Raw genomic sequence first — 25907 nt, 5'->3', positions numbered from 1 at the left:
CTACAAAGGTCTCATTTATGCACTGTGAGTCATTCCCTGGTGTTCACTGGTAGTATTCCAGCAGTGTAAAGTTAAGCATATGTATTAATCTTGAAGCCAAGAGATCTGTGCACCTCAAGGTCTTTCAGCAATCAAATCTTTATTCTCAGACTGAGCTGTGTCCTTTGGCACGGGACCCAGAAACTCATGACAATCCGTACTGTGATATGATGAATAATGGTAACCTGCATTGGTTTATCAACTTAAGGTACCATTTTTTCACCTGTGCACAGAAATAGGCAATATCTATGATCACAAACAGAGCAACATTTTATCCTTGGAAAGCTAGTATTGGACAGATAAGTCCAAAGAAGAGATGGGAGAACAAGACATATTTCTGATCTGCTGCACAAAGTACCTTCATAATTAATCTGATGCACTGAGAGAAAAATGGTGAAAAAGGTGGAATTAAAGGGTTTTCCCATTCTTCATGGAGAAGACCTGTGTTGGCCATGCCAGTTGAAAGGCTTTCTGTTCCCCTCCTGAAGGAGGAGACAAAATTCAGGTATTGCTGCCATTCTGTGACACTTAATTGTTTTCACATGGGTCACTCCAGTCATCTTAGGCAAAACATTAAAAATCGTGTTCTCCAGACTGCTCCTTCAATGAGAGTCTGGAGGATAAGGAAAGGGAGGATGCAAAAAAGAATTGTCATAGAACAGTGATGAAGGCAATTTGGAAACAAGTCTGGAAACAGTCTTGTAACATAGCCAATACCTGATGCTGAACTTGCTACCTTTCTCCTTTGATCACCTGTTCAAACACACTTCTAATTAGGATTTAATTGAGTCTACAGCTTAGTATTTTATTACACACCTGCTTGAGGATATTAATTTTTAGTGTTGATGACACGATCCATGCTGCAGAGCTTGTTAACAGAAGGAAATATTTGACAGTGGAAGAGCCTCACTTCTACTCTCAAAGAAGAGCCAACTGTTTTACCTTGGCCACACTGTGATATCAGTCCAGAGTATGTATTAATATGCATAAACTATTGCAAGAAATTAAAAGGTTAAAAACATTCACATATGCTTTTCACAGGGACCACCTACTTAAAAGACATTGCGATTTCTTTTACCTTACACTTCATACCTACAAGGCAAAATAAATAATTACTTAGAATTTCTGTGACCAGAGCTTCAAAGAACACATAAAAGAGAGGGGAAATGTTATCCTTACCTGTCCTCGAACTTGAGAATTTCAGATTTTACCTATTCTAGCAAAAGGAGAGATTGCTAGTGCCACCTCTTGGTGAGAGGGGCACAGAAAGTCATTCATTTGCATTATCGCGAATTAAGACATAATGGAAAATGCAATATGTGTTTCCAAGAAGAGGTGTCCAGCACTTATAGGTACCCTTAGCATGAAATACAGTGAACGTCCTATTTCATTCAATCAGGTGTCTCGTGTCTTTGCAGTTAAGCACCTATATCAGTGTTCAAGCATGTATGTATGTTTGGCTGGATTGACACTAACATTCAATTCTTTGGAAGTGTTAAACAATTTAAATCCCATGTAAAGAGATCACCTTCAAATAAGACAGAAAATACTGGGTTCTTAGTTTTCATTAGGTTCTTAAATATTTTTATTGTGCTATGCTCCAAATATATTGCATGTTTCAACCGTAAAAGAGTAGCTTAATGCTACTGTTAGTGTTAATCATTAAGACTGTACCAGATATTGGGATACAGGAAGAGCTTTGGATAATGAGTCAACATACAAACTTGTCACCATCAGACACAAAGTTCAAAAGAAAGCTTAAATATAAAAGAGGATTCATTAATCAAGTGCCACATCAGGATCGAATAAGCCTGTATGATGCTACTTATATTTTACCTGGTTGAAATATCATCTGGAGAATGCTGGGCAACTGTGTCTTGCTGAACTGAACCTATGAGTCAATGTATCATAAGAAAGATGTGACCTTCATAATAGAGAAGGTTTTTAAGATCATTTCTGTTGAATTAGAAAAACAAACAAACAAAAAAAACCCACACAGTGGAATCACTGTACGATGACAAAAGCATGGAGAAAACAAGGAAGTTTCCTTCATGAGAAAGAATGTGAACTTAGCAAGACGTTGCCTGCAAGGCTTACCTCATAAAAATTAAAAAGCAATTATCACTTCTGAACACTGCACGCATGAATAGCAGTGAACTGTAAATGAAAATAAGCAACAGCACGAAACAATGGCTCTGCTCTCTATTCTCAAATAACGATGCAGAAAAAAACCCTGCATTGTTTCTGCTTGTTTCCTTAAAAATACATTGATTAAAAATATACATATTTTACTAGCTAAACAAAAGTCACAGTGCGCTTTATTATTAAGGCAGTCTTTAGGTAAAAATGGAAGGAAACACAAACTAAATATAAGTAAAGAAGCTGTCCTACCTTGTTTTAGAATGGTTCTGTCTACAGGGATACCACATCCATGTAATTTTTGGCGGAGGAATACCATACACGGTGCATGTCAGCACTTGTTTGCTGCTCAGTAAATACAGATTTGGATCTGGGAATGATGACACAGCATTTTCATATATCTGGGGTTTCACTGTAAGAAATAAAAATTGGAAAGCGATTAAAAGCAGCTCATCTCCAATGATCGTGAGAATACCGCATTCCTGCAGGATGAGTAATCAAAAAAGTCCCTGGGAAAAGAAAGAAAAACAGCAGGATACATTTAAGTAATAGGGAACAAATATATGACCATGGAAGATAGAAGCCCTTCCAATGGAAACCAGTGTCTATTTGCTGACTTCAAGAAGGGTCCCTCACCCCTACACCTCGGGCTTGGATTTGTGTCCATGAAAACTGGTAAGAAAGTCTACAGAGACCTGGACCATGCAATATGAACTGTTCAATGATAGCTTAGTGCTTATGTTCAGGAGAAGTGTGGGAACATGCTGCACACTCACCATTTACTTTAAGAGTGACTGTAAGATTCTTGGATAAGTTCCACTGTCGTAAGCTCAATATTATAGTGTAGTTTCCAGCATCTTCCTCAGCAACATCCTTGATGATTAATGAATAGTTTTTAACCATGTACCGGGCACACTTTTCAGCAGCAGGCAACCCATCTTTTAACCTGTTCAGAAGAAGTCCAGAAATAAAATAATTGAAAAATAGAGCTGCTTTAACAGCCTATGTTTCTTTATTTCCCATTTCTTGATCTTTGGATGAACACTGAATTCACAAGCTAAGATTCTTTTTACCAGAATCTTACCAATCTAAGATTTGGTTTACCTTCCCTTACAGATTGCTGATATTTATACAGCACTTCTATATGTTAAAATTGATAACAATCTGATAGGGCTCTATAATATTTGAGAGTTTCTGAAAATTGGAACTTTCCCTCTGAAGGTCCCTTCTTTCCTTGCTTGTGCTGTGTTGTCTAGAAGACAACCATTTTGTCTTCAAATCACTAAAGCAAATAAAGGTTGCATCACCCAGCACCAACTATTTCTTACAACTTCAGTATACAACCCAGGGCAAAGTATTACTGTAGCCTAAGCACAGCTGTGATTTTAGGAAGAGGAAGAGTAAGAAGATTAGATAAGCGCTTAAGAATCAGATATCCTGCTATCAAAGTGAATGTTTTTAAAGATAACAGAAAATCAACACAGAAAGAGAGAAGTGTTACTTCACACACAGATTCCCGAATAAGCAGACCATTTTTATTCCAAGTTTAAAATATGGCAAAAAGCACATTTTTGTAGGTTGTTGAAGACTTATGTGATGTTAGCGGAAAAGTGCAACTGCTTCACTGTGATCATGGGCTTAATTATATTGTTTCTTGTGTTCTCATGCTCTTTCAGTCATTAGAGAAGCCCTAAAAATGAGTCTATGGACCATGGATTTAGGCATTTCACTGTACACATATTTAATGGAACTACAGAACGTTTGATGCTGAAAGAGCCTCTCGAGGTTGCCTGTCCACCCCCCTCCTTAGTTAAGGTCATCAGGTTGTCCAGGACTGTGTCCATTCAGATTTTAAACGTCTCATGAGAAGGAGAATCCACAGCCTCCTCCGGGCAACTTGTTCTAGTGTTTTACCAACTTCACAGTAATAAATAAATTAATATTCTTATGTTTAAATATATTTTTTTTTTCCCAGAAGATTCAGATGTAAAAGTGCATTCAACAAGCCCAACCATTAAAGAAACAGAAAACACCATATAAATGACAAGTATCATCTTCACTTTCATCCATTAATTTTCCATGTGGAACTGTAAATGCAGAGGGGATTGTAAAAATAAAACAAAATGTTTGGAACTAAAATAATTTCTGGCTGTGAGTAACATGAACTTTCACTGTTCATGTATGTATGGTTTGTTTTCTTAATCATTCTTGTCATAGACTCTTCGTTAAATTTCAATGAATTGAGCCACAGCTATTGCCATTTAAAATTATTAAAACAACAACAAAAAACCCCCAGCACCTTGAGATCACAAGTAGATAACATTGTTTTATAGAAAGGTGGTTAAGACAAAAAACTGTTTAAAAGAATCCTTAACTCAGTATACTTGAGCCAAAGTGAAAGCTCTGCTCACTAGTGTAGACCTAAAACTGGCAGACTGCCATATAACAAAGCCCGTTTCCACTGCTCTTCCCATAGTCCATGGCTGTATGAATCAACTCAGTCACTTACTTGAATAAAGTTTTTCTTTTCTCATTGTGTCTAAAAGACAAATTCAGGTCTGCGTGCTGGATGATGCACTGACTCAGTCAAGACTAGTAGATATAGCTTTAGACTGTCCACTGATTTCAGTAAGTGACATATCTAATGTATTTGAGGACCTGAACTTTATACTTTCCAGGCATCTTATTTAGAACTCACATAATGGGGCTGATGTTCTTTTAAATTGTTAAAACTCAGGAAGACCCTGAAAAGCCCAATAAAACTCTACAGTTACGCTGTTCCCATTATATTGTCATTTTAAGGGGTTTTATTAGAATATTTTATCAACGTATCACTTTTCATTTAAGAAGAGATTTAGTGTGTATAAGTTGTAAGTAATTGTTATCCTACCATGTAACTTCTGGAGAGGGAAATGCCTTCACTTTCATTGGCAAACGATAGGATTTTCTTCCTGCTACAGCCTCCAGCATAGTTTTTCTTCGACGTTTTAAATTAATGAATCTCTTATCTTAAAGAAATAAAAGGAAAAAAGCACACTCATGTTAACAATTTTCACTCTGAAAAAAAGAGTTGCTCTTCTAAAAAGAAGAGGAATCCAAATAAAAATGCTCTTTATTAATTTTATTGTTCCCACATGGCAAAAGCAAGAATAAAACCAACTCTTCTAAAGAGAAAAATGCCACAAATAAAAAAGAAACTGAGATACAACTTCCAAGTCATGAATGTATACAGAAGAGATACACTCTAGTCAAATTCATGCTTCAGTCAAAAGAGGAAAGAAAAGGGAAAAGGAAACAGAAAAGGAAAAAGGAAAAAGGAAAAAGGAAAAAGGAAAAAGGAAAAAGGAAAAAAGAAAAAGGAAAAAGGAAAAGAGTAGATAATTCATGGTATATGGGAAGATTAACTAGATGAGCAGATGATCTCTCCTCCCCTGAAGGCTGGGAATCAATGGATGTTCCAAACTAAAATATTTGTTTGGAGGGGAATTAAATGATCTTCAGAGAAACAGCAAAGGAAAAGACAGAAACCTCCTCTAGCATTGGTAAACAGCTGTTTAATCCAACAAACATATTTTATCACTTCATTGGAACAACCTCAAACTGCTGGAATTCTTTCTTTCCCAGTTGTATTGCCCTGTATTTCAAACTCTGATGAATTGGTGGATTTCATCAGAGGCAAGGAAACATAATATTTATAGAACACACTGAATATTTTCTTTCCAAAATGCAATTAAACAAAATAAAATATATAAAATACGAAAAAAGAAAAAAAAAAAAAAAGTGTCCTTTGACAGTACTTACAGTGCAACATTTACTTACATTATGGATTGGATATGGATATTGCATATATATTAAGTAAGAGCAATATTTAGTCACATTTATGGCATGCACTGATAGGAATTTGTTCAGGACAACTCAGTAGTTTAATTACAAAAGTCAGGTTATACCTAAAGACACAACTGATTCAGCAAACCCTTATTCAAAGTCTTTACCCAATATGAGTATCCCATTGATGAGGCTGTTTACAGAAGTAAGAGTTTACAGGCTAGCTTCAATAGCTCCAGCTTCTCTGACTTGTTTCAGTTTTGTGAATGGTTTAGGAGCTGTCTTCCCATGTAGAGCTATTATATCTGTTTCTTTTCACATTTCATAGAGAGCAGCAGAGCAAGTACTGTAGAAGAGGAACTGGAACTGTCAGAACCGATTGAGAACAGGATATCACAGATCTCAGCGGGAACTGTTGATCAAACTAAACACTAATGCCTCTACTGCCAACAAGACAAAACAGTCATGAAGCAAAAGGCATGTATTTTCACTGCTCTCCATCCTTTTCTATCTACGATGTCCAGGCTAGAAATTTCTTTCCACTTTTTACCAAGATAAAAAGCCATCGTGTGACTGAACTTGGTAAGTAAGCATTCACTATTCTAGACATTCAAGGTGTTTCTTACCATAAACTATGACTGTTGTGTTGACTAATTTGTTTGAGGGTCCACTCTTCACGTGGCAGGCATACTGGCCTTTATCAATATCACGAACTTTGTCAATAACAAGAATACTGTAAAAAATATTGGCTTCTCTATTCTTCTGGTCTATGCGCTGTGTTACAGAACCTCTCTTCATGGCCTGTTAAAGCAGAAATTAACATTAAAGAGCTGAATCAAATTTTCATGAACACAATTTTCAATTGGCTGTTCTGCTACCAAGTTTTAAAACAACATATATCCACACCCTTTTGTGCAGGACGAACCTTAAAAGGATGCCTAAAATTTCCAGAGAATCAACAATAAAAATAGAAAGTAACTTTATCTGTCAATTCATTATTACTTCCATTCAAGTTTAGTAGCATCCAAACTCCTTTCCAGATGAAGACCAACACATCTGCACAGCCTGCCATAGTAATGTGCTCAGCTCCCCACCACTCCTCACCCAGCATTGCTCATGAATAGCCCAGAGCTGGCACGTGAAAGGCAGTACACAGCTTGGCAGACATATAGAAGATGAGGGCTTTAACACAAGGAGGGGAGAATTCTGGAAACGCTATAGATGGAGAAGTGACGGAGATCTGGCAAAGGAGTAACAGGGTGGAACTGAAGATAATGCAAGGCTGAGGAGTTATTTCCTGCAACTCCCCCTCAGCCTTTGGCCTCAAAGTTTATTTAACCCAGGACATTGTTGTGGTCTTATAAACACCGAACACCCTTCAGTTACCGTCCAAATAAAACCCAAGCAAGTTTCACAAGTGTGGTGCTATGCAATGGCTTGGGAAGGCAACAGTGAACAAATCTAATATATTTGGAGCATTTCTTGTTGCTAATTTCTTTACTTCTGTGGGGAAAAATGCCAGGGAAAATGTCTACAGCATGCAAGAAATTATTGCATTAGTCTTCCCCATATAATGTATTCATAATTTTAGCTTGTGATTAGGCACAATGAGTGACATAATAAATGATCTTGACTTGAATCATCAGCATAAATCAAACTGACATGAAAGGAATGGGAGTTGTAAACCTTAAACTAATGTCAAATTTCTTATCAGCTTTACATGAACTTCTGGCAGTTATTCTGTAAGTGACAAATATTTATGAGGATGCTCCCAACGTGATGGGAGGAGAAGTGCATTCAAGATCATTCCTGTAGTTGTCAAAACAAGTGGATTGTTCATGTGACACTTAACAAATGAGATTTTGGCTAGCTAAATCAAAATATCTTTTCTAAACATGCTTGAGTCGGGTGCCTGACTGTCTGCCAGTCTTTGAAATGAATGTGTTAAGAAAGACAGCCTCAACGAAAATTTTTAGTCACAAGAGAGAGTGCCTGCCTGGGACCGGGTGATGAATTTCAATCATTCTCTCAGGTTGGAAAGAAACTTCCAGGGATGAAAGAATTCTAGTGCTCACTCATGATTATGCAATATAGGAGAGTACAGTGTGTAAACATGTTTACTTATTCAATTAACCACGAGAAAGAAAAGAGGGGAAAAAAATCTTAAAAGCCATGTCAGCAAGGGTCACAGGGATGGAATGTGAAACATGGCAAGCATTTTGAGGCAGAATTCTTCCTGGGATGCAAGATGCAGCGTGATCTATGGGAACCCCTCATTACTCCCTTTCAGCCCCAGCACTCACCTCCCCAGGATAAGTCCACGTCATTTGCACGCGGGTGTTCCAGGCTGCCTTGACAGTGCAGTTGATTGCCAGGCTGTCTCCCTTCAGCAGCTTGACAAGGCGTGGGGTGCTCAACTTAATGTCAAAAATTGTGTTGGCTGCACATCATGAAGAGAAGGAGAATTCAGAAACATCCCCAGGGCAGAGTGCCTTCCAAAAGCGGGGGAGCAGGGAAAGCCACTTACTCTCTCGGTGTGTTAGGTACTTTGTGCTATACTTGTGCCCACCGATGGTTGTCTCACAGCTCAGAAGCCCTATGAATCTGTAGGTTGCCTCAGGTATTCTGAAGCCTCTCATGTTGTCCCAGATTATCGTTTTGCCATCAGGAATTAGGGTTTCTCTGGGAATCTAAAAGTGGCAAGCACACATCATAAAAACAACTTATCCTCATGCCATGCTTTAATCAAAACAACCTCCAAAAAAAAGGAGTAGGAAGAAAAAATTAAAAAAAAAATGTCAATCAAAGTAGAAAGGATGACATTTAATTATGCAGATTTTTCAAGTCACATTTTCATCACAAAGTAGAGGAAAAAATCTGAGTGAAGAATGTGAATGTTTTATTTGTTTCCAAGATTTCATTATTTGTAACAGGATGTAATTTATGACACAATAGATTGACACTATCATTAGCCCCAGTGCTTGGGCTGATATTCTGTTGGCTTCCAGTTGGCAGCAAAAGTGCTCCTCTTGGAGAACCTTTGCAATTAATTGTCCTGGTGTTACCACAGAGACACAAATGCACATTTTTCAATGGCAGTGACAAATGGACTTGATTTGCTGACATTCTGTGGCTTTAACAAATTCCTGGCAGGATTCAATCTGATCCGTCACAGGTTTATATTGTCTAAAGGACTAGACTGTTAAAAAAAATATTATTATTTGTTCCAAAGCTGAGACATCACAGAGCACACATCTCTCTAAGTCATTACATAAAGCATGAGCTCAGATTTCAAAGCCACAAAGCTTTTTTAGGTATGAAAACTACAGTTCATACTCAAGGAGGAAAGTCATTTTGAGTAGTGATTCTGACAGGACACCTTAAAATTCGAAATATTTCCAGAGGAAAAGTGTTCAGCACATTCAAAAAAATTGGCACTTCTAAGTCTCTCAAAAGTTAAGGGCCCGGCAAGTAATTAATGTAAAGCCATCAGATGTTTTATAAACTTATGACCTGAAGTCTAATGCAGACTAAAATATGGCTACGTGGGGTCAAGTGTCCACTTTGTCAGCAGAACAAGTGATTTTTTTCTTTAGCATTCTTTGATTTTTAAGAGCGAATTTAATAAGAAATAAAAAAAATTTTGGAAAGACAAAGGGTGACATGGGCATTGAGGCTCAGGTAACACCTCTTGTTTTCACATCAATGCTTGTTTGCCATTACACAGCTTTATTGCTGGAATAAATGCCACTACTTGGGTAACAGAGATCAGACATCTGTACAAAGCCTGGTTGCAAATCTGCTTTCATAAAGTTTGGCATCCCCCTCTTCACCATCTTTCCCTTAATTTGAGCAGAGGATTTGCATGCTGGCCAGCCCTCTCTTCCTCCATCCACAGCCAGCATGGGTGGCTGCCAGCTACCTGGTACCATCCTGCATGGCACAGCATCCCCCAAACATAGCACCCTCTGTGCTGCCCGTGCAGTGTACATCCAAACTGCCCTTGGGCTCACCTCAACTTGTCTCAAGACATTTCCTCCAACAGAAACACATGATGAATCAAAGGAACAATAATTACAAGGAGCACGAAAGTGCTGAGGTAGAATTCTTTACAACAGCTGATAAGATACTATAATAAGAACACAAATCACAGGGGAAGTGTGTGTTACACACACATAGCTAAAGCCATTACATTATAGCTGGCCACCATTCAACCATATCTTGGTTTCTAAGAACTCTTCTGCCATTCCTGTCTCCAAAGCAAATATCTAAGCTTTGGTTTAACTAGCTCATAATCATGCATTCAAGAGCTTCAGATAGATCTATCCTCCTTTGCTTCAGTGGAAGACAAACAGTTTGAGCATACCCTTCCACATATTTTCACATACATCAAGAAGATAGAGTCAAGACAGAGACTCAGAATCTCTCCAGACTGATGTTTCTTGGCAAATGCATTAACTCTACATTAATTAGTTACTTGATACTTCTCTTTCTTACCTGGCTCTTCTCTGCCATACCACTGGTTCAAGTGACCAGTTTTCCACTCTCATAGAAATATGCAGGGCTTGATTCTGCCCTAAGCAGAAGCAACCAGCCAGAGATATGGCATGGTGTTGTGATAGCATGGGACAGAGGATCCTAGAACCACACAGAAACTGAGGTTGGAAGGGACTCTAGGGACCACCTGGTTCACACCCTGCCAAAGAAGGGTCCAGCAGCTCAGGGCCATACCACAGGGCTTAGCCACTTATTCACCACTAGCCAGGAGGTCCATGGAGCAACACTGTGCTGGAAGAGCATGATCTCCACTGAAGCAACAGAGGATAAAGCCAGCTGAAATAACAGGTTACAGATGGAAACCTGCAGATAGTCAGAGACATTCAAAGAAGCCATTTGTTGTGATGGCTGCAGTAAACATGGAATTTACTGTCTACATACTTAACTGCACACGCCACAGTGCTGTGGATCCCAATGCAGCATTGGCCTTCATGCCATTCAAATGAAGGAATAAGAGAAGTGCATACCTTATTTGTAATGCATTTTATCTTATTTTAGGAATTTTGAATGAGACTGTTATAATCGTATCAATAGGAGTAATGGTTTCAGAGATTGCGGATATCTCTATTAAACATAAGGTCAAAACCATCAATCGATTTTACCATTTCATCTTATGGTGAAGTAGAGAAAGAACTATCAGCTACTGCAGATGTAGGACCTGAATGTAATAGGATTTTATTAAAAATAGATGTAACAGGATCTGAAGGCTGATTTTGAAAATAGGAATGAAAAGCTCAATCCCTATTTTCTTCCCCATTTTTAAGACTCCTATGTTACATATGATTGTCATGCAATACAATACAATCTGTACAAGTGTTCAGCCTGGAAGAATATCTCAAAAACGATGAGCAATGTATAGATGCAGTTTTAGTAATGAAATCATATGTAGTGTTGAAAATGGATTATACACCTTTCCCACATGGTCCACTACAACTATAAAGTAGCACTGCATAGGAACAAGGCGCTGGGAGGTAGTGTTCATGCGGCTTTACCCATGAGTCCTTTCAAAAGAAAGACATTACAAAAAAATATTCCATGTTTTGACTCCCCGACAATGTAAAATACAGACTCTAATAAACCCAGTGCTGGGCTTTTCTTTCTATCTCCAGCAGATTGCACTATGGGGACAATGGCTTCTCCCTTTAATGTTAAATGGAAAAAAATAGATAGGCTTTTGCCAGCTCTCCAGAAGCAATATGCTAGCAGATGGGAAATGCGTTTAGCACATCTCTTAATTGTAATGCGAGGAAAAACTTGCTGGAATCTTCACACATGAAAGTCACAGATGATAAATAAAGTAAGATATGATGTAATGCATTGTAATTTACATACTTCAGGAAATTCTGGGAACACATCTCTTTTTCCTGGAATGCAAAACATGTAAGCAACTGATCCTTTCTTTCAATACTTGGCTCCACCTCCTCTTTCTCCTTCCCAGAGAATTACATCTGGTTTTGATGGTGGAAAGATGCATCATCACCACAACCCCAATCTAAGGGCAAGCTGATATAAGAGAGTAGATATGCCTCAACCTCCTCCAAATAAGGAGAACGATTTCCTTTTTGCATTGTTTCATAAGATGAGAACTCCCAGGGGAATTTTCTCATCTAGAAACTTAATATGCTGAGATTTCAGATGCAGCACCACAGTGCCCAGATAAATCCTAATTTTACATCATTTTACATTTTTACAGAGAGCCAAGTCCTATTTAATAGCGATTCTATAGCCACAGAGTCTTCTGCATCATCCACCTCTGGTACAGCTCTTGCTAGTGTGTGTGTATGCATGCGAGTATATGTGTGCAGTCACATTACTTGGGAGCTACTTTCCTTTCTCTGCATTTAGCTTGTTTCAGCAATCATATATTACAAAATAAATAATTTGCTACCTCATAAAAGTGCTGAACATTGGTTCCACTATGTACAGAGCTCTCTCACTATATATACGTATATATTTTAGAAACATCACTGGCTCCTCCACACATTTTTTAAGCCAGACAAAAGAACTCTAAAAAAGAAGCACCATTCTCTGTGCCAGTACTATGCACTTTACTACACACATACAGTCACTTAACTCTCCATGTAGCTCTTAAGCATCTTAGGAAAGAAATGCTTTTCCTAAAACACAAAAAATGTTCTGTAACTGTACTCACCATCTCAAATCCTGACCAAATTTCCCAACAAAGAGAAGTCACCCGCTGTTTGATAAGTGCATTTGGACAAGAAAATAAGAAGCAAAGCTGAAGGGGAAAGGAAAAGTTTGAAGAGATGCCCTATGCAGACCCAGTATATCTCCAGGCTGGTCCAGCAGACAGGAGGAGAGGAAAGAGGAGAAAGGCCAGGGGAAAAGAAGGGAAGAAATCTCTTCTCTGATCAAGAAATTCACCCCAGGGCTTAAGAAACCTTTGTCTTCAGAAGTTAAACTTCTTAGTAACAATGGACTTTCAATACAATTACACAAAACACTAAAGTTTAGAAAACTCTCATCCAAACTAAGAGATCTGATGAAGCACTTCTTTGAGATACAAGACCAATCTGCATAAGTTGAAATACTTCTAGACATGCTGACACCCAGGAATCTATTTTAAAAACACTAAATAGTTAAAATAGTTCAAAATCTCCACAATAGTTCTAAACAACAACAACAAAATGCAGCATCCACATCAACAAGAACACCGTCAGAGTATGCTTGGATTGCAGTACCTTTTTTAACGTGACAGCAATGTTTGGTGCTGTGACTCTGCAAGGAATGACCATTTCTTTTCCCACAGTCATGTGTATTATTTTAGGTATATCACTGTGCATCTCTACAAATGGATGGCTTGTATCTGTGGGAAGAGGAGAAGAAAAAGAAAAGGTTAATATTTGAAATCTTCAGAGAGTGTATGGAAATTGTAACAGCCTGGAAAGATCCAATCAATCCTATTTATAATGGAAAGTCCTCAAATTACTCTTACTTTTATCTAAAAAACTTCAGTTGTTTAATATTCATGCTCTCAACACAGGAAATCAATGGTGGAAAATAAAATCACCAAAAACAACACACTGACTTTGCTAGGGAGACCATATAATTCATCTGTATTTCCAGCCACATACTCTCAGAATATGGGCTAGCAAGAGTTAACTATTCTTCTCCCTACCATTATCACAATATCACAAATATCTCTTTTGTGATAAGGAAAATGCCAGGAAAGCATTTATTTCATTCAACTCAGTAACGAAAGCATGGCAGAATAGTTTACCATCCCTCAAACAGTCTCTTTAACAAAGGGCATTGTCATAAATAGCTTGCACTGGGAACGAGGAACGCTGCTGCTGCTATTGTTTGAACCAGTTAACAAAGAGGGGCTCAAGCCACTGACTCCAGCTCCAAATCTTCTTTGCAGGTGTTGAGATGTGAATGTTTGGTTTGACTCAAAAGTGCAGAGAGATTACCTCCAAATTCATGTAAGTTTTGGCTTTTAACTCTTAAAAAAGTGGAACACTTAGGTCTTAGTTCCACACTTATCTATGGCTCCAATGTTTTTTCAGGCAAATCCTATTATTTTCACTCAGTCAAAAGCCATACAAATAACAATGAAAATCTTTCTTGGAAAAGAAATGAGTAAAGCAACCAAGAATTGACCCTTTACAAAACCTTAAACTGTAACACTACCAGAATTCCGCACATTGACCTATGTTCACTCAAGTAGTTCTTCAAATGCAACACCTTTTCTTCTCCTTCCTAAGTACAATCTGCACTTCCCACTATTATATTCCCACTATATTCCTGTAATATTGTTCTGCCCATAGGATCTTCTTTCTTGTGATAAGCAAAAATACTTTTGTTTGAGATGTGTAATGGGAAGAAAAGCAAATTCTACCCTAATTTATACGAGGGAGAATCCTAAGGTCAGGTATCTGAACTATATCCCAGGGTACTGAAAAAGTTTTCCCAAAGAGGTTTTGTGAATTTGTAACATATTTTATGAAATAAGACTATCACAATGATTCATTTAGTAATAGGTGTTAAACATTCATCGAGATCGCAAAAGGAACTTGTGAGTAATAGAGGATGCGTATGTAATAAAAAGAACTCTAAGGATGTGTTAGGCTAGTTTCCTTTGCAATACGATTCAAGGAAAGACCAAGAATGAACCTGTTTGTAGTATGGCAAAAAGACCTTTTTGTGTTTTTTTCACGGGTCGCAGCCATGGAAGAGGTCACCTGTCCCTTAACATCAACAGAAAATCAGATTTACTGCTCCCCAATGACTTGTTCGTCTTTGTCATAAAATTAAGAGCTCCAGCCCCAAACCAGCAAGCTCTGCAAAGTACTTTCCTGTATAATAATCTCCAGATCATTCCAAGAGTGAGGAAGAGCTGCCCTAGAGATTAACAGTGCTGTCTGCAGACATAGTGTCACCACTGACTGATGCCAACAGCGAGGCCATGGGGGCTGTGCAGTTTAGACCTCACAGGATTCCTGTCCGTCCGAAGTCAGGGACAGGAAACGAGCACAAAACACCATTTTTAGGCTTTTTTTTTTCTTTTTTCCTTTTCCAATAGCAATGCACATTCACATCTGGAAAAGTCAATGAAGTGCTGTATAAAAGTCAACAGAATGCCCTGGCTCCTCTAGGTGAGCTTCAAAGCTTGGTGACAGCCTTCCCCAGTCAGTTCCTGCAGTGGCATGCCAAGGCACAGGGACACCAGGAGACGACTCCATGCCCTACGATTCGCGTGCAGAGCTCCCATTGACATCACTGGGACTTCCGCCATGGGCCGGAGGGCAATTGATGGCCCCAAGTGCTCCAAATGCCTTCCTGCTTTTGATTAAAAGGAATACACATCATGTTTCCTAGCACAGTTTTGTTTTTATAATGAGTGTGGAGGCTTTTCCTGATTCCCTTTGATTTTATTCCCCTTCCGTCTTAATGGCCATTAGGGATACTCAGTACTTTGAGACCAGGACCCGCTGCACAGTCTCCCAGCACGGAGAAGGCAGAGCTGAACCCACAGAACCAGAACAGAATACACTAATGACATGGAATTCCCTTTCTCACTTAAATAATTGCACATCTTGCTTCTTTTTTTCTTTTTTATCTCCCATCACAGCTTTAGCTATAGCCAGTGGCTGCCACTACATTTCCTCCCAGTTCCTTCCTGCAGGGAGGTAAATGCCATATTTCCCTTTCCTTGGAAATTGGCTGGGAGTGCATCTGGGATGACCTAAACTCCTGCTAGTGGTCTTCTGAGCCATCTCCACATACTTTGAGGTTCTGAAAGCTCTAAACATAAAACAGTCTGTCCAGTAGAGTGACCGTCCCTGGAGGTGTTCAAGAAATGAGATGTGACACTGAAGGATGTGGTTTAGTGGGCATGGTGGTGATAGGGTGGAAGTTGGACTTGACGACCTTTATGGTCTTTTCTAATCCCAGTGATTCTATGGAAAGGAACATCATGCATCAACCAGTCTTAAAGACTAATCTGAGTTCCATATTCAACTCCATTGGGATATGGAATACAACAACTAAGTGAGTGAATGTTTGAGGTTTTGTTCATTTGTTTTGTACCAGAGTTGCTTGCAAGGGTAGCAAGGTGAAGGATGGATAACCAAAATTTTACATATGCTAAAGGTTGCTTTAAATGTCACTTTATAATATTTTTAACCGTGCCTGTAACGTGTAGTGGTTTGATCGTGCTCCTTACAATATCTCTCATCTACAATCAACATGAAACCACAATGAACAGTCATGAAATCATGAAATTTGAAGGTCATTTGCTATATTGTTAAAGAATACAAATAGCAGCTTTTTCCAAAGCTGGTTGGCAGCCAGATAAAAAACTGATAAGAGGCTTAATACAAGCAATATTATGCCTCATATTACTAACCAGTCTAGGCTATTTATGGGGTTTGCACAAACAACCAAATTAGCCAACACTGAAATGTCAGATTCTGAAAAGATGGTGAGGTTCTTTATTTCCACATGCTTCAGCTACTGTGCCTGGCTTTGTTTTGTTTTTAACAATCTGAGCTATGTAAGTCAGAGTGTCTACACATTTGCAAGAAGAAAACCCTCTGCAGGAGTCTGAGCTCCTTGGAATCTCCGAAGGTTTCTCCTTCCAAAATATGTATTTACACCTGGCTCATTATTAACGTTTATTACTCAGGCCAAAAGAATCAAGTCTCCTCACATTCATATAACAATCTTTTCCCCTCATGCATATGCACAAAAGTATAGGCACATGAACTTCACTAAAGCTAATGTTCCAATTACCAAATTCTCCTTTCCTTTCTTAGGATTTAGCTTGACTAGCTGTAGTTATCCTGACTGCATCAATAGGATTACTCAAAGTCATTCAAGAACTTTTTCAGATTGGGGGGGGATCTCACTTCACTTACCCATCTAAAACATAGACTCCCCTCTCTGAGCTACATGGCCAAACCAGTCATGGTTCGGTTCTGGAGTGGGACCTGACCTCACCTGACCTGTTCCAGACATCTGTTTAAGGCTAAGATTAATCATGCTCTAGGAAAGGTATCTACTTGGTCAACTCATGAGTAGTTGACTATGATCCTTATGAAAAAAAAATCCCATTTTATATGGGGTTAAGTACAAGAAGCACAGTGCCTTTCTCTAATATGGGCTTTTCCACTTTTGCCTTGGCTTAAACTGTAAAATAAGACTCTTAATAAAACTTGATATCCTCTTTATAAAACTTGAAGGAGGGAGATCACGAGCTATGAATTAATAAACATAGAAGTTAAGAAAAGAAATAAAAAGAAAAAGGAGGGGAATACTTTATATCTGGAGCACATTCAGACTCAAAGCATTGCTAGCATAGTTGTAGTGATCTCTAGGTAGGGTTTGTTTTCCTTTGGGGCTAGTTACACTATGCTATCATCGACGTAGGTTCATAACAGACTGAAAAAGTGGCTGCAGTTCTTATGAAAAAAATACTCTCATCCACTTTAACCAGGAAATTCACACTGCAGTAATTACCATGTTCAGAAAGTTAACTCTAGAGAGGCCATTGGTCCTCAGATCATTTTTTTGGTTACGTCCCTCCCTCATGATGGATCATCTTGAAAATGGATTTCCATTTCAGTGACAGCCATAAGCCCTGGTGAGGAAATGGGACCTCAGAGAGTAGAGTGTGCCCCATTTGACGTTGCCAAAGCTCCTGAACCTCCTCTGCTCAACATAGTGAATCACAATGTGAAGACCACGCTGACACAATTACACTATGCATGTACAGAAATTAGTGGTAATACAGATCAGTGAGTCCGAGAAAGCTCAGTTTTCTAACAGGAACATCATTAGTCACCAAAAATATGCCTGTGTGCTCAGTACAGATGTAGCGCAGTTTATTCCCAACTAGTTTCCTTTTCATAACAGAGGTGCTATCATATCATTGAATCTGACAGCATAAGCCAGAAAGTACTGCTCATATGCTAGAACTGTGCCAAAAGCAAAGAAAGAAAAAGTTTTAACAACAGCAAGTTGTTTTATGGGTACATTACTTCTGAAGAAGGAGAAAGATCATGTTCTTCTTTACTCTTAGCATCCAAAGTATTTTGTTGTGCTGCTGTTTCCAGCTGAATTATTATGACTTCGAAGCTTCTCATCTTAGAGACCCCTTGGAGGAACTACTGTGATTCCCCCCCTGTTCTGCACTGTGGTACTTTTGGGGTTCCAGGAGTCAATCTACTCAACCTAAGTGTTAAATCCATGGATCCAACTAGCAGTCAACAACTGGACCTCCCAGGGAGACAGGACATGCTCTGCCCTGGTAGGATGCAATTATAGAGTTTGAAAAGGCACTCAAAACCCTGCATATTTTGGTACTTCAGAGTCTCATATTTTGAAGCATTCAATAAAGTTAAAGCCCTTCATTTTGGACTGTCCAAACTGAGACACATCTGAAGTCAAACACACAAAATTAGTGGACATGTTTGATATTCCAGTCATCAGTAAGTATAAGTGAAGCTCTAAGGACCTTTTGTTATCCAGCTGTGATTTGTCTCATTTGACTGAAATCCTCACAAAGGAAGACATCCCACCTAAAAAATCTTGAGGAAAATCTTATCATGTCAGTGATGAAAAACATGTATCAGAAAGTACATTTTTTCCTCTCTGTTAAGCACAGAAAGAGAACAGACAACTAACTTAGCACAGAGGTGTGATTTTAAAACAGAATATTTTAAGTGGTGCTCAATTGAAGTATCATTAAATGTCTTTGCAAGGCCAGAAACATGCACAGTGGGAGTGTGAGGAGTGAAGAGGAGAGAAAGAACTGTGACTAAGTCCTGGGCTAATATCTGAAGTCAAGTAAGACTTCACTTACAAAGTCCCTGCTGCAGTAGAACTAAAACATTGCTCTTGTATATCGATTGCTGAAAGCTGACTTCATCACAGGAAGTAGCAACAATTAAACCTGAATCAAATTTCATTCAAATTCCTGCAACAATCTAAAGTTGTTATATTAATGCAATTGAACTTATTTTTCTCTGTTACATCACGGGAACAGGTGATCAAAGGCAAAGGAAGAAAGAGATGAGAGCAAAGAATGAAGAGGACTAGAGATTTTTGGAGAAGATGAAAATAAATGAGCTCCACTGAGTGGAGAAGAGTGTCTTGGAACTACAGGAATGAAGGCAGACAGAAAGAAAAGCCTTTAGCAACACCCTTGGGGACATCTGTGTAGGTTTCAAAATGGCCTGCTCCTACTCTGGGTTTTTTTAACTGTCTTTTTTACATAATGGTCTCTTTACAAGTAGAAAACTGCCCACGTCTTACCCCATGTATATAGCAAGAATTCATTACAAATCTTTCTATTTAATTTACAGATCGCAGTTGTGCAACAAAACAAAGATCAGAGCAGTTTTGGGACCAGAGCAGTGAAGAAATTGACATAAAGGCTTATGTTTCATTTTGGATTTTTCCCATGGCTCATGGTAGAAATCAGGATATCAGCTTTCTTAGAACAAAATCCAAGGCTCTTGAGAAGCTTTATTTCCCTTGCTTGATGTCTCAATTCCTGAGCAGTGTGTGGTTAAGTGTTGCTGCAGCACTCACTCCACTGTGCAACTCAGTAGTGACCTCTCCAGCTAAAAGCAGGGTGGTGTCAGGACTAGCTCCTGAGAAAAACTTCACCAGCCTGCTGGTTCTTGAACACTCAAACACTGCGATTCATCACTTCACAGATGTGTTAACACATCCCAAGACATGTGGGATTTGCATTTTCTTCTCATCATCTTGCATCTCATTTTTGTCTGCAGAAACTCACCTTCTGCTGTAGCATATTCTCAATCCTGAACAGAAGGATTTACTGGATTTACTCTGTTTCTCTTTTTTCCACCCCCTTAATCCAGTTCATTTTCAGTATCACTCTAATTACGGAAATGAATAACGTTTTTAAAACAATCAGTGATGACTTCCTGTACAAACAATATCAGCTTTCCTGATTTGGACCCTGTGTTTGTAAATAGCAACTATTTGTTCTCATCTACAGCATGCTAAAACATGGGAAACAGGCACCTTGGGGATCCACATGGAGCTAATATGGGAAATGGACTGACACAACGTCCTGCCACAGGAAACAATACAAACCTAGGAGGGACCTGACTTTTACAAATGTTTATTTCCTAAGCATCCAAAATCTTCTTTAAAATAAAATTAAACTCAATAAAGATAGTCTTAACAGAACATTTTACTATCCTCTTTTCCACCCAACCCAGATAATTGAATTTCATGTATGCTCACAGAGACAATAACTTATATTAAGTGGTTCCTTATTCTCTTTCCAATGCTAATGCAACACTGCTCAGAAAGGGTGAGTTTTGGTACTCACAGTCTTGTTTCTTTTCAATTTGCTCAACATTTCTCCCTGAAATTGTAGCTTTCCTCACCTTGGGGCAGAGCGGGTCTTTCAACAGTCATTACACGAGCAGTTAGCTTGCAGCCTCCTTTGTCCTCAGTAGATTACCAAACTCACAGATATATTTTGTGAGACACAATCAACATTTAAGTGTTAAGAAATTGTCTTTCAATCAAAAGTTTTGTCATATTCAAAGAACTAAGATGCCAAAGATGTCTAAGCCTGCTACAGGATTGTCCCTTCTACATATTACTGTTTTGAGGCAGGAAAGTAAGGATGAAAACGGCCTAAAGCAATTTCAATGGCAATATCAGTGTTTAATAGCCACTCTAAAAAAAATCTATGGCACTCAGGTCTTGTGCTTTATCTTTAGCAGATTTTTTGAGGGAGCTCAGGGGTTGTCCAAAAGCTATTTTTTAATGACATACTTGTCTTCTGACACGTGATTTAGGCAGATTAACTGATTGACATATGTCTAATTGAGGCTCTCTTTCAGGTGCAAGGTAGCCATTCACAGCTCAGGAAGCAGTGAAGAGTTAGGATGACCAACAGTGTCTTCAATTTGTAATAATTCAGGACCCAGAAAAATTAACATGCCAAACAGAAAGGAGATCAAGAGAACATGAAGGAAACTCATATAATACAATGTGCGCTAGCAGAGAGGTTCATAGTCAGGGTCACAAACGTCCTTGCTCTTCTCACATCATAAATGGAGAGGATCGGGGGTTGATCTTAACTAAAGATAACGTCCAAGGCAGGAGGTTCAAGGAGGTCCCATGATGTGAAAGTCAAAGAAATCATCCAAGAAAGCTGTAAATTTTCCTAGGCAGAAGCAAATGTCGATTGCTAAAAGAATAACCTTCTACTTTCACCATGCCTTTTTGATGCATCCATTGTTGGATATCCAGTAAATTACAGGTAAGTAGTCAGGTGAGGAAAATACTAATTGTGTTCCAGATGAAACAGAGCTGGATGAATGGTATGAATTATTCAATAATTATCAGTAATGCAACACACAGTAATGTGGAGAGCTATCTTATCTTCTGTCACTGTAGTGAGCGGTCCATTTGGTTCTGATTTTCCATAGCATCAGTCCCACTCTTTGTGTCACAGACTGAAAACAAAGGCTAATTCACTCTGATGTGAACTCATTAGAAGCAGCAGACAGATCATTTGGAAAAGTTCCAGTTGCACATTCTCTCTAATACAGGCTTCCAAAATCTGTGAATCCTGATAGCCCATAGTAATCTGTTAACTTTGTGTTTTAAAAATTGAGAAAAATTCAACTATATAATACAATGATAAAGCCAAAAGTTTAATAATCTCTTCTTTTACTGCTGTTCACCTTGAATTCAGCTGTTTTGAGAATTGTCTGATTAATATCCTGGAAGAAAACGGGATCGGAAAGCAATTTCTGTTATAGCCTAACTGACCTAATTCCAGCATTTCCCATATATTGCACAACACTCATTTGCTGAACACAATTTTGCATTTATTTTGAATCCAATTATTCTAGATTTTTACAATTGGAGTAACATGAGCTGCAGAGTACTTTTCTGAATGTGACTTGCATGCAAATATTACTTCGCTGTAGCATGAGAAAGTTCAGTGATACAGAAAGACAGCTTTGACATCTTTCCGTCTAGAAATGCAGTCTTCGGTTAAAGTGGACACAGCACCAGACAAATGGTTTTCATCGGCCATCCTCTGATTAAGACATGCTTTCACAAATTCACTTCTAGTGTACATTCATGCAGAGTTTGAGTTACTCCAGGGGTCTGATTGGGTTTGGTACTATTTCTTTCTTCATTTTATCTTAACAAATAAAACATGTTTTCAGAAGCTCTGACAAAGCAGATTTTATACATAAATCAGTAAATTATCATGATGTTCGTGAAGCTGAAAATATAATTAAAAGTCTACTATTTAAACACACCTGATGTGCATTTTTTATCCATTTTGATGCACTGAAAAAAAAAAAAAAAAAGTACTAAGAAGCATTAAAAAAACCATGATCTTACCATTAATAAATACATAGACTGTAGATTCCCTCTTCTTTTTCGCTGGACTTGTTGGGTATCTGCAGCTATATCTTCCAGTGTCATTTGCTTGAGTTCTGCTCAAGGTCAGAGTGCTGCAGGACTGTGTCCCATTCCTTCCACATGCGTACTTAGTTACGTTCAGCCGTTTGCTGTCCTTACTTAGAGTTTCAGGCAAAGACCATGAATGAAGCATTTCCCCCCTGCAAATACAGATAAGAAAGCAGAAACAATTATGTTGGGCTGCAGTGATATAGCTCCAGTTCCCAAGCTTTCTGTTTTATTATATTAGGCTATTTTTGGGGTTCTCTTTTATCTTGTTCTCCAAAAACAACAACAGAAACAACAAAGAACTACTAAACAATTGCCATTGAAGTTCACTCCCCACCTTTCCCCACACCGTAAGGTTTCTTTTTTCTTTTTTTTTTTTTTTTAAATTTCAGCTAAAAAAAATAATAAAATAGTATCAAGTATATAAATTCCCAGCCAAATTATGAGAAGCCAGCTCAGCTGGTTACCTGCATGTGAGATTTAAAGTCTGGCCTGCTTGAACAACGTGCTGCCTGCCATTCACGCTCAGCACAGGAACTTTTAATTTTGATCCTGAAGTCGATCCTAGAAAAACAAAGAAGAAAGGCATTAACAATGACAAATCATCCAGCTCCAAGTCCACTCACGTTTAGGATGTTATACTGGAAGGAGAAAGCAAAGCAAAGGCGGTGCTGCCCTCACCACACATACTTCTTTCCTCTGGGCAAAATCATGCTGCTCTGACTCAGGACTTGCATCCTTCTCAGAAAGAATTACTCAGAAAAGAAAGAAGATGTGGAAGCAATGCAAGATCTGGTCAACAATTTATTCTCAGGTTGTTCGCTGAGTGAACCGAGAAGAAAGCTCAGGACCTTGTGGCTGCACAATGAACCAGGGAAGTGTGTCCTCCAGCACTGCTGGCTGTGTTTCCTTAGGAAATGGCAGCCTCTTTAATAGTTGGCCACAACCAGACATTGACCTCTGAGATCCCGAACTCTCACTCAAACACCTCACTGCAAAGCTGAGACGGCTTTGGAAGGAGGCAAAGGGGATTTAGGACCTTCCCTTCCTGTCTCTGAAGGTCACGGCAGTGTCACACCACAGTCCCTCACTAGCTGCAGGCTTCCTTAGGTAAAGTTGTGTCAAAAGACAACTGGACAGCTCTACAGTAAACTTTAAGAAAAAGTACCAGACCTGCTGCTTGCTGAGAAAGCAAATGTGCCAACAAAGATCCCATCTTGGCCAGACCAGTCTGGTGTGATGAGTGAAACCCTTCATTCCTGGATATCAGTATAGCATAGGGTGGCTTGGGATGCTTGAAAAACATCAAAGCAGATTTCTTGCAAGTTGTGTGAAGGCAACTTGCAGAAGGTCAATGGAAAAGCATCATGGTCAGAAGAACAGAGGACTGCAGGACCTTCTTGTGCATTAAGCCAACAAGTGGCAGAAGGTGTAATGCTGTATCTTTGCACCATAATAGGCTATTCCACAAAAGCTTTCATGGCAAGCAGAGAGAAATGCATGGCCAGGTAAAGAAGCAGTCCTTGATCCTACTGCCTCACACTGACAGCAAAGTGTTCCAGAAGAAAGGAACATAAATATTTTGCAAGATACAAAACCCATTCAAGTCTAAACATGAACCTGACTGCAATTTGTTTTTAAAAAGATTTTAGTGTTGTGAGAGAAGATCAGAGAGTACCCCAGCTAACTTCACTCCAAGAGAAGGTAATTTTCAACACAAGGTTTCTACCACAACCAAATACCAACTGCTGAGTGTATAACACACAGTAGAAATAGATGAGTGGCTGTTATGAATGACCACTGAGAAGGCCAATCTTCCACTGACTATATAGAAGGAACTACAAGGCAACATCTCTAGCTGATTTTGGCAACTAAATATTGAATGTACAAACTCTGTTCAACTGTATGCTCCAAATTCATCAACTTTTACTCAGCAGTTATGTATCTGAGGATGCGAACTCCTTCAGTCTGAGAAAGGCCTAGAAGGCAACTCTCCACTTTTGGGGAGTGATGCTAAAAGCACAAGGATTTTGTACAAAAGGTAAGGAGGTGCTGCCTTCATTTGCTCTTGTTTAGCTTCTCCTGAAAATGCCAGCTGTTCTCCATTTGTCAGTAAGTATTTCCTATTGTAGCTGTGGCTGTAGTGGTGTTCCTATACATACTAACATCCATCTCTGTTCAAAAGAAAACAAAGCGTGCGCATAAATGTACAGATAAACTAAGTTATAGCCCACTTGAACAGGCTTCAAGCAAGGACGTAACAAGTTTTCAGAACAAAGAGAAGTTTTCAGGACTTTACTACAAGTATTACCAGAATTTGAATGGCGATACAGTACAAATACACAAACTTCCTCTAAGATTTGTCTAGAAAAATCAGACCTGGACCTAAACATGAATACATTTTTCCAGCTGTTAGCAGGAGAGAAAGAACATCTTTGAAGGAGTAATTTGTTAGGTGGTATCTTGCAGGCATACATTCTCCTCACCTGCCATATAAGGATCTTAACTCTGAAATGGCGGGTCTTCCAAATAGCACACCATGCTTTTATGGGGTAGTCTCTTGTAGACGAATGCAGCCTTTCAGTCTACTAACTTTCAGTTCTGAAATAACATCCCTGAAGCTAAATGCTGAGAACTTGAGAGAAGTTCTGTGTTTCTCTCATCATCTATCTATTATCAGAGGATGAGATGCTCCATGCTGGGTGCAGGGCTTTGCTCAGCACTGCAGGAAGTACCCTGCCAGCAGCAAAGGCAGCCTGCAGTGGTGTGCTGGTGCCTGACCCACACCAGGACCAGGAGACCAGACCAGGGAATGGGGGCTGCTGTTGTTTTCCAAGTCTGCCAAAGGTAAAGGGCAAGAAAGCATCATAAAGGTTACAAGCTTTTATCTTGGTAGCTCTACATAGATATAAGAAAAGACCCCCATATACAAATCTCAAGGTTTGTCTTAAATTAAGCTCACGGAACATGACAGCTTGGTAGTACATGGCTTTAGAGTTATTAAAATCAAGTGAAGAGAAAAAATAATCTTTTCACCTTTACCCTTTAGGCAAAAAAAGGAAGCCAGATGTGCCATGTACGTATTGAAGCTTTTTCCCTCTTACACATATCATATGTCTCTAAAAGACACAACAGTATTTGCAGACATTATGGGTGCAGCTTTAGGGAGTGCTTAGTTTTTGTCTAACTTTGCTCCCATTGATGTACACCAGAATTACACCATTGATTCCAAGTACATGTCAGACACAACTCCAGTATGAATCACATTAATATTCAAGACCTAGTATCAGTGTATTTGCTACCATAAATCAGATTTTTAATGTATTCATTAATTTAGCTTTCTGCTAACAAAAAGCTGAAGCAAAAGATGATATGTTTCTGGCCAAGACAAGACA

The 25907-nt window shown here is 38.8% G+C and overlaps 1 protein-coding gene across 1 annotated transcript in view; it reads right to left on the bottom strand.

Annotated features, from left to right (window-relative positions):
* FLT1 (fms related receptor tyrosine kinase 1) overlaps positions 1-25907 on the bottom strand; it is a 99531-nt gene that overhangs the window by 62404 nt on the left and 11220 nt on the right. Inside the window, exons 2-10 of the mRNA XM_015852074.1 lie at positions 22980-23076; positions 22444-22664; positions 13263-13387; positions 8531-8693; positions 8307-8443; positions 6630-6804; positions 5069-5186; positions 2955-3124; positions 2431-2590 (exon numbers count right to left, since the gene is read on the bottom strand). Coding sequence (XP_015707560.1) covers positions 2431-2590; positions 2955-3124; positions 5069-5186; positions 6630-6804; positions 8307-8443; positions 8531-8693; positions 13263-13387; positions 22444-22664; positions 22980-23076 — 1366 coding nt within the window. The remainder of the gene's footprint in view (positions 1-2430; positions 2591-2954; positions 3125-5068; positions 5187-6629; positions 6805-8306; positions 8444-8530; positions 8694-13262; positions 13388-22443; positions 22665-22979; positions 23077-25907) is intronic.

Source organism: Coturnix japonica, chromosome 1 (genome assembly GCF_001577835.2).
Source record: "Coturnix japonica isolate 7356 chromosome 1, Coturnix japonica 2.1, whole genome shotgun sequence".
Taxonomy (NCBI): Eukaryota; Metazoa; Chordata; class Aves; order Galliformes; family Phasianidae; genus Coturnix; species Coturnix japonica.
The sequence above is the reverse complement of the archived record's forward strand: the minus strand, read 5'-3'. Positions and strand labels throughout refer to the sequence as shown.